At 46.4% G+C, this 17479-nt stretch overlaps 1 protein-coding gene across 1 annotated transcript in view; it reads right to left on the bottom strand.

Moving 5' to 3' along the window:
- Positions 1–17479, bottom strand: part of LOC110529360 (protein eva-1 homolog C) — a 204166-nt gene that overhangs the window by 145894 nt on the left and 40793 nt on the right. Inside the window, exons 2-4 of the mRNA XM_036984740.2 lie at positions 14697–14920; positions 11696–11819; positions 9456–9605 (exon numbers count right to left, since the gene is read on the bottom strand). Of these exons, the coding sequence (XP_036840635.2) occupies positions 9456–9605; positions 11696–11819; positions 14697–14920 (498 nt within the window). The remainder of the gene's footprint in view (positions 1–9455; positions 9606–11695; positions 11820–14696; positions 14921–17479) is intronic.

Genomic DNA, 17479 nt, shown 5'->3' with positions numbered 1-17479 from the left:
ATGGAACTCTTTACCAATCCATATTTCTATCTGAATGGAACTCTTTACCAATCCATATTTCTATCTGAATGGAACTCTTTACCAATCCATATTTCTATCTGAATGGAACTCTTTACCAATCCATATTTCTCAGCTGAATGGAACTCTTTATTAATCCATATTTCTATCTGAATGGAACTCTTTACCAATCCATATTTCCCAGCTGAATGGAACTCTTTACCAATCCATATTTCTATCTGAATGGAACTCTTTACCAATCCATATTTCTATCTGAATGGAACTCTTTACCAATCCATATTTCTATCTGAATGGAACTCTTTACCAATCCATATTTCTATCTGAATGGAACTCTTTACCAATCCATATTTCTCAGCTGAATGGAACTCTTTACCAATCCATATTTCTCAGCTGAATGGAACTCTTTATTAATCCATATTTCTCAGCTGAATGGAACTCTTTACCAATCCATATTTCTCAGCTGAATGGAACTCTTTACCAATCCATATTTCTATCTGAATGGAACTCTTTACCAATCCATATTTCTCAGCTGAATGGAACTCTTTATTAATCCATATTTCTCAGCTGAATGGAACTCTTTATCAATCCATATTTCTCAGCTGAATGGAACTCTTTACCAATCCATATTTCTCAGCTGAATGGAACTCTTTACCAATCCATATTTCTCAGCTGAATGGAACTCTTTATCAATCCATATTTCTCAGCTGAATGGAACTCTTTACCAATCCATATTTCTCAGCTGAATGGAACTCTTTATTAATCCATATTTCTCAGCTGAATGGAACTCTTTACCAATCCATATTTCTCAGCTGAATGGAACTCTTTACCAATCCATATTTCTCAGCTGAATGGAACTCTTTACCAATCCATATTTCTCAGCTGAATGGAACTCTTTACCAATCCATATTTCTCAGCTGAATGGAACTCTTTACCAATCCATATTTCCCAGCTGAATGGAACTCTTTATCAATCCATATTTCTCAGCTGAATGGAACTCTTTACCAATCCATATTTCTATCTGAATGGAACTCTTTATCAATCCATATTTCTATCTGAATGGAACTCTTTACCAATCCATATTTCTCAGCTGAATGGAACTCTTTATCAATCCATATTTCTATCTGAATGGAACTCTTTACCAATCCATATTTCTATCTGAATGGAACTCTTTACCAATCCATATTTCTATCTGAATGGAACTCTTTACCAATCCATATTTCTATCTGAATGGAACTCTTTACCAATCCATATTTCTATCTGAATGGAACTCTTTACCAATCCATATTTCTCAGCTGAATGGAACTCTTTATCAATCCATATTTCTCAGCTGAATGGAACTCTTTACCAATCCATATTTCTCAGCTGAATGGAACTCTTTATCAATCCATATTTCTATCTGAATGGAACTCTTTACCAATCCATATTTCTATCTGAATGGAACTCTTTACCAATCCATATTTCTCAGCTGAATGGAACTCTTTACCAATCCATATTTATATCTGAATGGAACTCTTTACCAATCCATATTTCTATCTGAATGGAACTCTTTACCAATCCATATTTCTCAGCTGAATGGAACTCTTTACCAATCCATATTTCTCAGCTGAATGGAACTCTTTATCAATCCATATTTCCCATCTGAATGGAACTCTTTACCAATCCATATTTCTCAGCTGAATGGAACTCTTTACCAATCCATATTTCTCAGCTGAATGGAACTCTTTACCAATCCATATTTCTCAGCTGAATGGAACTCTTTACCAATCCATATTTCTCAGCTGAATGGAACTCTTTATCAATCCATATTTCTCAGCTGAATGGAACTCTTTATCAATCCATATTTCTCAGCTGAATGGAACTCTTTATCAATCCATATTTCTCAGCTGAATGGAACTCTTTACCAATCCATATTTCTCAGCTGAATGGAACTCTTTACCAATCCATATTTCTCAGCTGAATGGAACTCTTTATCAATCCATATTTCCCAGCTGAATGGAACTCTTTATCAATCCATATTTCTCAGCTGAATGGAACTCTTTACCAATCCATATTTCTCAGCTGAATGGAACTCTTTATCAATCCATATTTCTCAGCTGAATGGAACTCTTTACCAATCCATATTTCCCAGCTGAATGGAACTCTTTACCAATCCATATTTCTATCTGAATGGAACTCTTTACCAATCCATATTTCTCAGCTGAATGGAACTCTTTACCAATCCATATTTCTCAGCTGAATGGAACTCTTTATCAATCCATATTTCCCATCTGAATGGAACTCTTTACCAATCCATATTTCTCAGCTGAATGGAACTCTTTACCAATCCATATTTCTCAGCTGAATGGAACTCTTTACCAATTCATATTTCTCAGCTGAATGGAACTCTTTATTAATCCATATTTCTCAGCTGAATGGAACTCTTTACCAATCCATATTTCTATCTGAATGGAACTCTTTACCAATCCATATTTCTCAGCTGAATGGAACTCTTTACCAATCCATATTTCTATCTGAATGGAACTCTTTACCAATCCATATTTCTCAGCTGAATGGAACTCTTTATCAATCCATATTTATCAGGCAAAAACATCTACAATCCACCTACAAGAAAAAAATTAAAGAACATCTAATGTGATAGACCATATGACTGGACATCAAATAGAAAGCATCAACTGAGTTTCCTGTCAGGTATTTCATTGTCTTTAGTGTCTACTTGTTGAATGTTTTTGAAGCCTTGATTTGTGGTTGTTTGTAATGTCTTGTTAATTGGTGTTGGACCCCAGGAAGCTTAGCTAGCGTTACGATGTTAGCTAATGGGGATCCTAATAAAAATGACAAAATTACACTCACATGCACATGCTCACAAGCACAGACATACAAAAACACACCTCAATCCTGTCCTTTTACTACGAGCCAAACTCTCCCCTGTGGATGACAGAGAACTCTGGCATAAAGTCCACTCCTATTCCTTTGGCTGTGTGTGTCCACTATAGACATATCTTACAAGCATTTGAAACCTCATGAATACAGAACCAACCATCAGACACACAGTATATGAGTGATTACTTCCTGATCCAGTATATGAGTGATTACTTCCTGATCCAGTATGTGAGTGATTACCACCCGATCCAGTATGTGAGTGATAACTTCCTGATCCAGTATGTGAGTGATAACTTCCTGATCCAGTATGTGAGCGATTACTTCCCGATCCAGTATGTGAGTGATTACTTTTTGATCCAGTATGTGAGTGATTACTTCCTGATCCAGTATGTGAGTGATTACTTCCTGATCCAGTAAGTGAGTGATTACTTCCTGATCCAGTATGTGAGTGATTACTTCCTGATCCAGTATGTGAGTGATTACTTCCTGATCCAGTATGTGAGTGATTTGTCATGTATTGTCATGTTGTGTGTTTCTGTCCTTTCCCTTCACCCTGTCTCCCTCTGCTGGTCGTTGTTAGGTTACCTTTTCTCCCCCTCTTTCCCCCAGCTGTGCCTTGTCTCCTCCTAACTACCCATTCACCCCGTTTCCCACCTGTTCCCTTTTTCCCTCTGATTAGGTCCCTATATCTCTCTCTGTTTTTGTTCCTGTCCTTGTCGGATTCTTGTTTGTTGTGTTTCATGCCTGAGCCAGACTATCGTCCTGTTTGCTGTAACCTTGTCCTGTCCTGTCGGAATCTGCCGGTCTATCTGAGCCTACCTATGTTTGGTTATTAAAGAAGCTCTGTTTAAGTTAGTTCGCTTTTGGGTCCTCATTCACTCACCGTAACAGAAGAATCCGACCAAGAATGGACCCAGCGACTTCGGATCCTCTCCACTCAGCCGTCGAGATCCAGGGAGCGATGCTAGGCAGACACGAGCAGGAATTGTCTGCTGCTCGACATGCCGTTGAGACCCTGGCCACCCAAGTCTCCAACCTCACAGAACAGGTTCACCATCTCCGCCTCGATCCACCGGCCACTTCCAAGGCTTTCGAATCTCCGGAGCCCAGAATCAATAACCCGCCGTGTTACTCTGGGGAGCCCACTGAATGCCGCTCGTTCCTCACCCAGTGTGATATTGTGTTTTCTCTCCAGCCCAACACTTACGCCAGGAGCACTGCTCGTGTCGCCTACGTCATATCTCTCCTTACTGGACGGGCTCGTGAGTGGGGCACGGCAATCTGGGAGGCAAGGGCTGAGTGTACTAACCAGTATCAGGACTTTAAGGAGGAGATGATACGGGTTTTTGATCGATCTGTTTTTGGGGAGGAGGCTTCCAGGGCCCTGTCTTCCCTATGTCAAGGCAATCGATCCATAACAGACTACTCTATTGAGTTTCGCACTCTTGCTGCCTCCAGTGGCTGGAACGAGCCGGCTTTGCTCGCTCGTCTTCTGGAGGGTCTCCGCGCAGAGGTAAAGGATGAGATTCTCTCCCGGGAGGTTCCTTCCAGCGTGGATTCCTTGATTGAACTCGCTATTCGCATTGAGCGACGGGTTGATCTTCGTCACCGAGCTCGTGGAAAGGAGCTCGCGTTCTCCGTTGCCCCCCTCTCCGCATCACTACCATCTTCCTCTGCCGGCTCGGGAGCTGAGCCTATGCAGCTGGGAGGTATCCGCATCTCGACTAAGGAGAGGGAACGGAGAATCACCAACCGCCTCTGTCTCTATTGCGGTTCTGCGGGTCATTTTGTCACTTCATGTCCAGTAAAAGCCAGAGCTCATCAGTAAGCGGAGGGCTACTGGTGAGCGCTACTACTCCTGTCTCTCCTTCAAGATCCTGCACTACCTTGTCGGTCCATCTACGCTGGACCGGTTCGTCAGCTTCCTGCAGTGCCTTAATAGACTCTGGGGCGGAGGGCTGTTTTATGGACGAGACCTGGGCTCGGGAACATGACATTCCTCTCAGACAGTTAAGGGAGTCCACGGCCTTGTTCGCCCTGGATGGTAGTCCTCTCCCCAGGATTCAGCGTGAGACGCTACCTTTAACCCTCACTGTTTCTGGTAATCATAGCGAAACCATTTCTTTTTTGATTTTTCGTTCACCTTTTACACCTGTTGTTTTGGGCCATCCCTGGCTAGTTTGTCATAATCCTTCCATTAATTGGTCTAGTAATTCTATCCTCTCCTGGAACGTCTCTTGTCATGTGAAATGTTTAATGTCTGCTATCCCTCCTGTTTCCTCTGTCTCTTCTTCACAGGAGGAGCCTGGTGATTTGACAGGGGTGCCGGAGGAATATCACGATCTGCGCACGGTGTTCAGTCGGTCCAGGGCCACCTCTCTTCCTCCACACCGGTCGTATGATTGTAGTATTGATCTCCTTCCGGGAACCACTCCCCCCCGGGGTAGACTATACTCTCTGTCGGCTCCCGAACGTAAGGCTCTCAAGGATTATTTGTCTGTAGCTCTTGACGCCGGTACCATAGTCCCCTCCTCCTCTCCCGCCGGAGCGGGGTTTTTTTTTGTCAAGAAGAAGGACGGGTCTCTGCGCCCCTGCATAGATTATCGAGGGCTGAATGACATAACAGTTAAGAATCGTTATCCGCTTCCTCTTATGTCCTCAGCCTTCGAGATCCTGCAGGGAGCCAGGTTTTTCACTAAGTTGGACCTTCGTAACGCTTACCATCTCGTGCGCATCAGGGAGGGGGACGAGTGGAAGACGGCGTTTAACACTCCGTTAGGGCACTTTGAATACCGGGTTCTTCCTTTCGGCCTCGCTAACGCTCCAGCTGTCTTTCAGGCATTAGTCAATGATGTCCTGAGAGACATGCTGAACATCTTTGTTTTCGTTTACCTTGACGATATCCTGATTTTTTCACCGTCACTCCAGATTCATCTTCAGCACGTTCGACGTGTCCTCCAGCGCCTTTTAGAGAATTGTCTTTTTGTGAAGGCTGAGAAGTGCACTTTTCATGCCTCCTCCGTCACATTTCTCGGTTCTGTTATTTCCGCTGAAGGCATTAAGATGGATCCCGCTAAGGTCCAAGCTGTCATTGATTGGCCCGCCCCTAAGTCACGCGTCGAGCTGCAGCGCTTTCTCGGCTTCGCGAACTTCTATCGTCGTTTCATCTGTAATTTCGGTCAGGTGGCAGCTCCTCTCACAGCCCTTACTTCTGTCAAGACGTGCTTTAAGTGGTCCGTTTCCGCCCAGGGAGCTTTTGATCTCCTCAAGAATCGTTTTACATCCGCTCCTATCCTTGTTACACCTGACGTCTCTAGACAGTTCGTTGTCGAGGTTGACGCGTCAGAGGTGGGCGTGGGAGCCATTCTTTCTCAGCGCTCCCTCTCTGACGACAAGGTCCACCCATGCGCGTATTTTTCTCATCGCCTGTCCCCGTCGGAACGTAACTATGATGTGGGAAACCGCGAACTGCTCGCCATCCGGTTAGCCCTAGGCGAATGGCGACAGTGGTTGGAGGGGGCGACCGTTCCTTTTGTCGTTTGGACTGACCATAGGAACCTTGAGTACATCCGTTCTGCCAAACGACTTAATGCGCGTCAGGCGCGTTGGGCGCTGTTTTTCGCTCGTTTCGAGTTCGTGATTTCTTATCGTCCGGGCTCTAAGAACACCAAGCCTGATGCTTTATCTCGTCTCTTCAGTTCTTCAGTAGCCTCCACTGACCCCGAGGGGATTCTCCCTGAGGGGCGTGTTGTCGGGTTGACTGTCTGGGGTATTGAGAGGCAGGTAAAGCAAGCGCTCACTCACACTCCGTCGCCGCGCGCTTGTCCTAGGAACCTTCTTTTCGTTCCCGTTCCTACTCGTCTGGCCGTTCTTCAGTGGGCTCACTCTGCCAAGTTAGCCGGCCACCCTGGCGTTCGGGGTACGCTTGCTTCCATTCGCCAGCGTTTTTGGTGGCCCACCCGGGAGCATGACACGCGTCGTTTCGTGGCTGCTTGTTCGGTCTGCGCGCAGACTAAGTCCGGTAACTCCCCTCCTGCCGGCCGTCTCAGGCCGCTTCCCATTTCCTCTCGACCGTGGTCTCACATCGCCTTAGATTTTGTCACCGGACTGCCTTCGTCAGCGGGGAAGACTGTTATTCTTACGGTTGTCGATAGGTTCTCTAAGGCGGCTCATTTCATTCCCCTTGCTAAGCTTCCTTCTGCTAAAGAGACGGCACAAATCATCATCGAGAATGTTTTCAGAATTCATGGCCTTCCGTCAGACGTCGTTTCGGACAGAGGTCCGCAATTCACGTCTCAATTTTGGAGGGAGTTTTGCCGTTTGATTGGGGCTTCCGTCAGTCTCTCTTCCGGCTTTCACCCCCAGTCTAACGGTCAAGCAGAACGGGCCAATCAGACTATTGGTCGCATCTTACGCAGTCTTTCTTTTCGCAACCCTGCGTCTTGGTCAGAACAGCTCCCCTGGGCAGAATACGCCCACAACTCGCTTCCTTCGTCTGCGACCGGGCTATCTCCTTTTCAGAGTAGCCTCGGGTACCAGCCTCCGCTGTTCTCATCTCAGTTCGCCGAGTCCAGCGTCCCCTCCGCTCAGGCTTTTGTCCAACGTTGCGAGCGCACCTGGAAGAGGGTCAGGTCTGCACTTTGCCGTTATAGGACGCAGACTGTGAGGGCTGCTAATAAGCGTAGAACTAAGAGTCCTAGATATTGTTGCGGTCAGAGAGTTTGGCTCTCCACTCAGAACCTTCCCCTTAAGACGGCTTCTCGCAAGTTGACCCCGCGGTTCATTGGTCCGTTCCGTATTTCTCGGGTCATTAATCCTGTCGCAGTTCGACTTCTTCTTCCGCGATACCTTCGTCGCGTCCACCCGGTCTTCCATGTCTCCGGTATTAAGCCCGTTCTTCGCGCCCCCGCTCGTCTCCCCCCCCCCCCCCCATCCTTGTCGAGGGCGCACCCATCTACAGGGTCCGCAGGATTTTGGACATGCGTCCTCGGGGCCGTGGTCACCAGTACCTCGTTGATTGGGAGGGGTACGGTCCTGAGGAGAGGAGTTGGGTTCCCTCTCGGGACGTGCTGGACCGTGCGCTGATCGAGGATTTCCTCCGTTGCCGCCAGGTTTCCTCCTCGAGTGCGCCAGGAGGCGCTCGGTGAGTGGGGGGGTACTGTCATGTATTGTCATGTTGTGTGTTTCTGTCCTTTCCCTTCACCCTGTCTCCCTCTGCTGGTCGTTGTTAGGTTACCTTTTCTCCCCCTCTTTCCCCCAGCTGTGCCTTGTCTCCTCCTAACTACCCATTCACCCCGTTTCCCACCTGTTCCCTTTTTCCCTCTGATTAGGTCCCTATATCTCTCTCTGTTTTTGTTCCTGTCCTTGTCGGATTCTTGTTTGTTGTGTTTCATGCCTGAGCCAGACTATCGTCATGTTTGCTGTAACCTTGTCCTGTCCTGTCGGAATCTGCCGGTCTATCTGAGCCTACCTATGTTTGGTTATTAAAGAAGCTCTGTTTAAGTTAGTTCGCTTTTGGGTCCTCATTCACTCACCGTAACATGATTACTTCCTGATCCAGTATGTGAGTGATTACTTCCTGATCCAGTAAGTGAGTGATTACTTCCTGATCCAGTATGTGAGTGATTACTTCCTGATCCAGTATGTGAGCGATTACTTCCCGATCCAGTATGTGAGTGATTACTTTTTGATCCAGTATGTGAGCGATGACTTCCCGATCCAGTATGTGAGTGATTACTTTTTGATCCAGTATGTGAGTGATTACTTCCTGATCCAGTATGTGAGTGATTACTTCTTGATCCAGTATGTGAGTGATTACTTCCTGATCCAGTATGTGAGTGATTACTTCCTGATCCAGTATGTGAGTGATTACTTCCTGATCCAGTTGGAGTGATTTACTAGTAGAAAGAAATGGTTCTGAAGCAGCGGCCATTGGTCAGTTACTGGGGCAATATAATTAAGTTAATGCTCTACCCATTGACATAACAAACCCTACCCCCTGCACTATTTGCAATTCTGACGGGACAGGTGAAATAAATAAATATGGAGGACACTTCGCTAAGACCTTTGGAAAGCTAGATGGAGTAACACCATTGGGTCCCAATTTACCAGTCCCTTCAAGTTTCCAAACAATGAATGTTATTGTAGGGGCAGCCACCCATAGTGATAGTAAGTGCTTTTTCCCAACTGGCCCGTGTATAAAGCCCTTTTCACATCAGCTGATGTCACAAAGTGCTATACAGAAACCCAGCCTAAAACCCCAAACAGCAAGCAATGCAGATGTAGAAGCACGGTGGCTACGAAGAACTCACTAGAAAGACAGGAACCTAGGAAGAAACCTACTGTACAGAGGAACCAGGCTCTGAGGGGTGGCCAGTCCTCTTCTGGCTGTGCCGGGTAGATATTAGAAGAGTACATGTGTGGCCATAAAGGCCAGATTGTTATTCTGAGAAAACCTTTCAGTCCTAGCTACCTAGAGAATTCAGGCCAAGAGTTTTTAATGATCAGATCAAGCTTTGGGGAAAACTCCAGGGTCTACACATAGGTGACGGTCTTACCTACGGAGGGTGCCCTGTGGTGGGTAGGACACTCCAGGGTCCCCTGTTGGGTTCGACCAAACATGGCAGAGTAGACGGCGATCTGCATCCCCTGTTTACAGCTCAGCTTCATCCTCTCCTCCTCACACACCACCGTACTCTTATACTCATCTGGAAGGGGGTGGGGGAGAGATATCATCTTTAGGATCATCACAGACACACCTTACCCTTTCTGTCCGTCTCAGGCTTACTCTCAAATTGGCCTTTTATTTTGCCTGTGAGTGTGCAGTTGTTCAGGTGTGCACATGTGAAGGTGTGAAAGTGTGCAGGTATTCAGGTGTGTGGGTTCTAAATACCATCCATCTTTCCTCCCTTCCCTCCTTCTCTCCTTCTCTCAGAGTCAGAATACCAGTGGTGTAATCCCTTCTCTCAGAGTCAGAATACCAGTGGTGTAATCCCTTCTCTCAGAGTCAGAATACCAGTGGTGTAATCCCTTCTCTCAAAGCCAGAATACCAGTGGTGTAATCCCTTCTCTCAGAGTCAGAATACCAGTGGTGTAATCCCTTCTCTCAGAGTCAGAATACCAGTGGTGTAATCCCTTCTCTCAGAGTCAGAATACCAGTAGTGTAATCCCTTCTCTCAGAGTCAGAATACCAGTGGTGTAATCCTTTCTCCCAGAGCCAGAATACCAGTGGTGTAATCCCTTCTCTCAGAGTCAGAATACCAGTGGTGTAATCCCTTCTCTCAGAGTCAGAATACCAGTGGTGTAATCCCTTCTCTCAGAGTCAGAATACCAGTGGTGTAATCCCTTCTCTCAAAGTCAGAATACCAGTGGTGTAATCCCTTCTCTCAAAGTCAGAATACCAGTGGTGTAATCCCTTCTCTCAGAGTCAGAATACCAGTGGTGTAATCCCTTCTCTCAGAGTCAGAATACCAGTAGTGTAATCCCTTCTCTCAAAGCCAGAATACCAGTGGTGTAATCCCTTCTCTCAGAGTCAGAATACCAGTGGTGTAATCCCTTCTCTTAGAGTCAGAATACCAGTGGTGTAATCCCTTCTCTCAGAGTCAGAATATCAGTGGTGTAATCCCTTCTCTCAGAGTCAGAATACCAGTGGTGTAATCCCTTCTCTCAAAGTCAGAATACCAGTGGTGTAATCCCTTCTCTCAGAGTCAGAATACCAGTGATGTAATCCCTTCTCTTAGAGTCAGAATACCAGTGGTTTAATCCCTTCTCTTAGAGTCAGAATACCAGTGGTGTAATCCCAGCCAACCAGGATGTTGTAGTAGCTAAATCCATTCATGTTATTCCTGAGCTGTGGTATGGTCACACTAGACTGACTGGGAGTGGCCACTCACTCCACTGACCCCTCCACTACCCTGACTCTGGACCAATCAACAGCTCTTTTGTCCTCTGTCACTTAACCAATGACTTCTTGGCGACAGAGAAATGTCTCTGTAGAATCTAAGTGGGGTTTTAGTGAGGTGCAACGAGCAGGTGTCACTGCCTCTGAAAGGAAAGAGGGTGAGGGAGGGATGGAAACAGATGGAGAGAAAGAGAGAGCTAGGTTTAAAATCATCTCTCTCTCTCTCTCTCGTTCCCTTTCTCTCATTCCCTGTCCCAGTCTTCTCCTCTGCATTCCTGTTCCACTCCCCTATGTCCATAGTTTTGATTTTCAGGGAGTTCAGCTGTCACAGGTTACTGTGACTGAGCTCTGTGTGTGGAATACCTGTGCATGGCTAAACACATCCACATTGCAGGTTGACAATCATTGGGATGACTCTTGTCTTAGAGGCAGACTGATTTCCACTAGATGGACCAGCTGCAAAGTCAAAATTGTCTATATATCATAAAAATGTTTTCAAACAAAAAATACATTTTTGGTCTCAATTTCAAGTTAGAGTTTAGGCATAAGATAAACGGTGTGATCAAGGTCAAGGTTCAAATCTGATTTTATGACTGTGAGTGTGCCAGCTAGTGACCAACCTGCAGAGCTGCCTCCAGTACATGAGTCAACCCAATAAATGACAACCTGCATCCACATTATCAAGGCTTCTGTTTCTGCACATTAGTATGAATGGGATTTAAACCTTCATAGTGTCACCAGGGATTTCTTTGTGTGTGTGTGTGTGTGTGTGTGTGTGTGTGTGTGTGTGTGTGTGTGTGTGTGTGTGTGTGTAAGAAATAGACAAGACAGGAACAGTCACTGTAAGGTGGAGCATAAATGATAAAGAAACTCAGGGGTGATGAGGGAGGGACTTACTAGGCATGCATTTGTACCACACAATAAGGTATTTGCTGCTACTGGGGCACGGGTCCATCCCGAAGAGACGACTGTTGACAAGGACCTGACAGATCCTCCTGTCCTGGCACTCATCCAACATTTTCTACCATTGAAAGAGAGATATTGAGAGAGAGAGAGAGAGAGAGAGATAGAGAGAGAGAAAGATAGAGAGAGAGAGAGAGAACAATGATCAAGCCGGAGGGCACACAAACCAAAAACCACTTCAAACACCCTAACCATCCCCTTCTCCCAGGCCATGGGAACAGTTCTACACTCCAGTGTCCTGACATCTCCTTCTCCTCCCAGGCCATGGGAACAGTTCTACACTCCAGTGTCCTGACATCTCCTTCTCCTCCCAGGCCATGGGAACAGTTCTACACTCCAGTGTCCTGACATCTCCTTCTCCTCCCAGGCCAAGGGAACAGTTCTACACTCCAGCTTCCTGACATCTCCTTCTCCTCCCAGGCCAAGGGAACAGTTCTACACTCCAGCTTCCTGACATCTCCTTCTCCTCTCAGGCCATGTAGAAGACAACCTCCCAGAGTTCTGGTGTGTAGAAGACAACGTCCCAGTGTTCTGGTGTGTAGAAGACAACCTCCCAGAGTTCTGGAGTGTAGAAGACAACCTCCCAGAGTTCTGGTGTGTAGAAGACAACCTCCCAGAGTTCTGGTGTGTTGAAGACAACCTCCCAGAGTTCTTCTGGCATATGTGTGCTGCTGCCGTGTGCTGCCAGATCATAAATCTCAAGCACGCTGACATTTATGTCATGTCGTCACGCGTCATTAAGGAGACATAATGGCCAGGGATAGGATATGGGAAAAAGTACAGCAGCCTATACCCCCCATGTAGTCCTAAAAAAGCTTTGACTTCGTATCTACCTGTCTTCAAAGCTCTCTATATTAAAGCTTTTGAAATCGGGATTAAAAGCGCTACCATCACATCAATTGTTTCTTTTGAGACGTTGTTGGAACAGACAAGAGTTGCATTGAGCAAAGTTGCTACGCTCTAGTACCAAGTGATTGCAACTGAGGGCCTCTGGGTCGGTTTCTCTCATTTGGGCACCTTCTCTGGATCTGAAGCTTAGCACTCATGATCGTCATTCAGCTATTTTGAGATAAAGTGGGAGGGAGACGAGGGCAACAGAACTCTGAAAGGACAGGAGTGGGTGTGTGTGTGTACCCCCCACACAAAAGGAGGCCTTCAGTCTATTCGTTGCACCCCCAATCAATTTAAGATGGGGATGTTGTGGCAAAGACTCAATGAAACGGCTTTGTGTAGTAGGGCTGGCTGGGCCTGCCTCTCCATGCCTTCTCCTTAAAGTGTGTCACTTGCCGGAAAACATTCTCACACAAAGCGTTATGCAATCAGCAGTGGCGGCATTGGCATTGCCTGGGTTTTAACCCGTGTTGTGTGGAGGCTTTTTTCTAACTGGAAGTTTCTCAGACAGCTTTAGGTGCCAAACAACGACAGGCTCTCTTGAGATGGAGGGAGGGATGTGGTAGATGAGTGAATGAGGATACAGAAGGGGGAGGGGGAGGGAATACATGAGAAAGAGAGAAGGGTGCAACCTTCTCTGAAATCCCCAGAGCATTATAGCTACTGTTTCAAAGGCCTGGGTCTGTATTCAAAAAGCATCACAGAGTACTGATCTGAGATGGGGCGGCTGGTAGCCTAGTGGCTAGAGGCAGGTAGCCTAGTGGCTAGAGGCAGGTAGCCTAGTGGCTAGAGGCAGGTAGCCTAGTGGTTAGAAGCAGGTAGCTGAGTGGCTAGAGGCAGGTAGCCTAGTGGCTAGAGGCAGGTAGCCTAGTGGCTAGAGGCAGGTAGCCTAGTGGCTAGAGGCAGGTAGCCTAGTGGTTAGAGGCAGGTAGCCTAGTGGCCGTAGGCTGGTAGCCTAGTGGCTAGAGGCAGGTAGCTGAGTGGCTAGAGGCAGGTAGCCTAGTGGCTAGAGGCAGGTAGCCTAGTGGCTAGAGGCAGGTAGCCTAGTGGCTAGAGGCAGGTAGCCTAGTGGCTAGAGGCAGGTAGCCTAGTGGCCGTAGGCTGGTAGCCTAGTGGCTAGAGGCAGGTAGCTGAGTGGCTAGAGGCAGGTAGCCTAGTGGCTAGAGGCAGGTAGCCTAGTGGCTAGAGGCAGGTAGCCTAGTGGCTAGAGGCAGGTAGCCTAGTGGTTAGAGGCAGGTAGCCTAGTGGCTAGAGGCTGGTAGCCTAGTGGCTAGAGGCAGGTAGCCTAGTGGCTAGAGGCAGGTAGCCTAGTGGCTAGAGGCAGGTAGCCTAGTGGTTAGAGCAGGTAGCCTAGTGGCTAGAGGCAGGTAGCCTAGTGGTTAGAGCAGGTAGCCTAGTGGCTAGAGGCAGGTAGCCTAGTGGCTAGAGGCAGGTAGCCTAGTGGCTAGAGACAGGTAGCCTACTGGTTAGCGGCAGGTAGCCTACTGGTTAGAGGCAGGTAGCCAAGTGGTTAGAGCAGGTAGCCTAGTGGTTAGAGCAGGTAGCCTAGTGGTTAGAGCAGGTAGCCTAGTGGTTAGAGCGTCAGGCCAGTAACCGAAAGGTTGCTAGATCGAATCCCCAAGCCGACAAGGTAAAAATATGTTGTTCTGCCCCTGAACAAGGCAGTTAATCCACTGTTCCTAGGCCGTCGTAGTAAATAAGAATTTGTTCTTAACTGACTTGCCGCGTTAAATAAAATAAAAACATAGGATCTGGTTCTCCCTGTCCTTCCATTCCTATTCATTGTGATCTAATAGCTAAAAGTGATCCTAAATCAGCACTCCTTTTCTGAGATGCTTTATGGATATGGGCCCTGATCTGACTAAAGAGGAGAAGAAAGTATTGTTTCCCAGAGAGAAAAATAATGAGCCATTTTGATAAGAGGTTTTTGGGAAACACAACCTGGACACAGGTCAAAACCAGAAAATGAGCATGATTGAATGACTGTCGTTACTGTCCTACTGGCAGAGAGAAGCATTAAAGTAGATGGGTTGTGTATGTTTACCTGTAGTGCAGTGGACATGTAACAATATGTGTCATCCTCCAGTGGGTGTGTCCCTACAAGGGTGTATCTCTGGTAGGACGGGCACTGCTGGGGGTGGGAGGGGCCTTTCCTGCCGTAGAAAGCCGATTGGACGGTGATGGTGGTGCGGGGCGGGCAGCGGACCGACAGGAAGTCGCCGTCACAAGCCTGCTCGGTGTAGTTCCTCAACACTTTGGATAGGTAACCTAGGAGATAAGAAAAACACCATGGTTACCACAAAAACAGCTGCACACCTACACCTATTTACAGTCCATCAACTCTTAAGTGGTGTTCCAGGTCATCTTTTCAGCAGATTGCTATATCATGTCAATGTGTATTTCCCTGAGATGCTAATCACTTCTACAGGTGAAGTGTGAGATCTGATCCTCAGTGCAGCGTGACTGCATTAAAGACAATCTGGAATGCAAAGCCTAAAATCATACTACAAACAAAAGACACTATGAATAGGAGACCATTCACTACAAACAAAGATGATCTGAATAGGAGACATTTCACTCCTCCACCTCCCCAGTGTAAAGAAACACACACACACACAGTCCCCAGGATGTTCAAATGGACAAAGCCATGGGTGTGTTGAATCCTGAAAGACTTTTACTTAGAATGTGTGGCACACAGCTGCAGCAGTTCTATCTCAGTCAATTGGCATCAAAGAGGAACACAACACATACGGGATAATAAGGCAATCAGCAATGCCAATCACACACACAGCCTGGCAGGCTTTGCTTTGTCTTGCCTGGGTTGGCCCACCTCGGAAGAAACACTCTCCTCCTTCCTTTCATTTAATCCCTCATTTCATGGTGATGATGTCATATTAAGAGTTGTCTTATCTACGCTGTATTTTGTTTTTGTTCGTTAACACAGACACACCCTGTCAAGAGAGGCAGCGCCAATTTGGTTGCGTAGGGGGTTTTGTGTCTAGATAGTAGGAAGCTTCTGTGGAAGAGCCCCCTGTTTCCATGGTCCATTAGTCATGTTACACATCAACAAGCCCTGACAAAACGACTGCCTTCACTTAACCATATCAAAAACCATGGCTCCGGGCCTAGAATACCACAACACTACACAGACGCTAAAAGTCCTGGCCCTAGCGTCATTAGCTGTTAGCATTGTTAGCCTCCAGGCATATCTAACAGACCCAGCATTTAAAGCTATCTGAGCTTCCTAGGCTTGAGCTAAAGCCCTCGCTAAGCTAACCTGCGCTAGTGCTAAGTCTGCTAACCCTGAGTTTGTCTCACCCTGTCTCCATCGGTAAGCCCTTTGTTTGTTAGCGTTAGTGAGTCTCTTCTCGGACTCGGTGTCAGTTAGCCAACCACCATGTTTTGAACTGCATTCCATATTTAAAAAGTGTATTTAAAAAAAAAACATAAATAGGCCTATTGGGAAACAATCATAAAACACTTGTAATGTTATTTTACTTGAAACCTCACAGGTCTAGACTGTCTCTTTGAATGCTATAGCTAATTACGGTGTTAGCCAGCATTCTCTGTCATTGTGAGCCACCAGCCTGTCAGTCAATCAGTCAGTCAGGAGAACTGAACCTCATCACAAAGAACTAGCAGCATTAACATTCCTGCCTGCGAGAAGGAGAGTGGAGATAAAAGAGGGAGCACTGCTTTGTCATATGGTGTCTTTTTTCCTCCTTCTTTGTGAAACTATTCAGCCAAATGATTGACAGCTGGCAGAGGAACATTCAGCACAAAAGTTGTCAAGATAAACAGAGGCTGAGTCTCAAGTGATACCCTATTCTCTGAATATTGCACTACTGTTGACCAGGTCCCAAGGAGCTCTGGTCAAAAGCAGTGCCCTATATGGGGAATAGGGTTCAATAGAGCTCTGGGCGAAAGTAGTGCCCTATATGGGGAATAGGGTTCCATTGGGCTCTGGTCAAAGTAGTGCCCTGTATAGGGAATAGGAATAAAGATATTTGACATAGGCCCTCAGATCCTCAAAAAGCTCGACAGCTGCACCATTGAGAGCATCTGGTTGCCATACCGCTTGGTATGGCAACCAATAAGGCGCGACAGAGGGTAGGTCATATGGCCCAGTACATCACCGGGGCCAAGCTCCCAGCAATCCAAGACATGTATACCAGGCGGTGTCAGAGGTAGACCCTAAAAATTGTCAAAGACTCCAGCCACCCAAGTCAGGCACTCGCTTGCACTGGCTCTCTGCAAACTCACTGGACTCTACCCACACAGTCACACATCCTGCACTGGTCATCCAAAGCCCACATGCCCAAACACTACTACATACGCTAACATACAGAAGACACACACACATGCATTATGACGCCACACACACGCTGCTGCTACTCTGTTTATTATCTACCTTGATTGCCTAGTCACCTTTACCCCTACCCACATGTACATACAGTTGAAGTCGGAAGTTTACGTAAACTGAGGTTGGAGTCATTAAAACTCGTTTTTCAACCACTCCACAAATTTCTTGTTAACAAACTATAGTTTCGGCAAGTTGGTTAGGACATCTACTTTGTGCATGACACAAGTCATTTTTCCAACAATTGTTTACAGACAGATTATTTCACTTATAATTCACTGTATCACAATTCCAGTGGGTCAGAAGTTTACATACACTAAGTTGACTGTGCCTTTAAACAGCTTGGAAAATTACAGAAAATTATGTAATGGCTTTAGAAGCTTCTGATAGGCTAATTAAAATAATTTGAGTCAACTGAGGTGTACCTGTGGATGTATTTCAAGGCCTACCTTCAAACTCAGTGCATC

Source organism: Oncorhynchus mykiss, chromosome 8 (genome assembly GCF_057628025.1).
Source record: "Oncorhynchus mykiss isolate SJ-2025 chromosome 8, ASM5762802v1, whole genome shotgun sequence".
Classification (NCBI taxonomy): domain Eukaryota; kingdom Metazoa; phylum Chordata; class Actinopteri; order Salmoniformes; family Salmonidae; genus Oncorhynchus; species Oncorhynchus mykiss.
The sequence above is the reverse complement of the archived record's forward strand: the minus strand, read 5'-3'. Positions and strand labels throughout refer to the sequence as shown.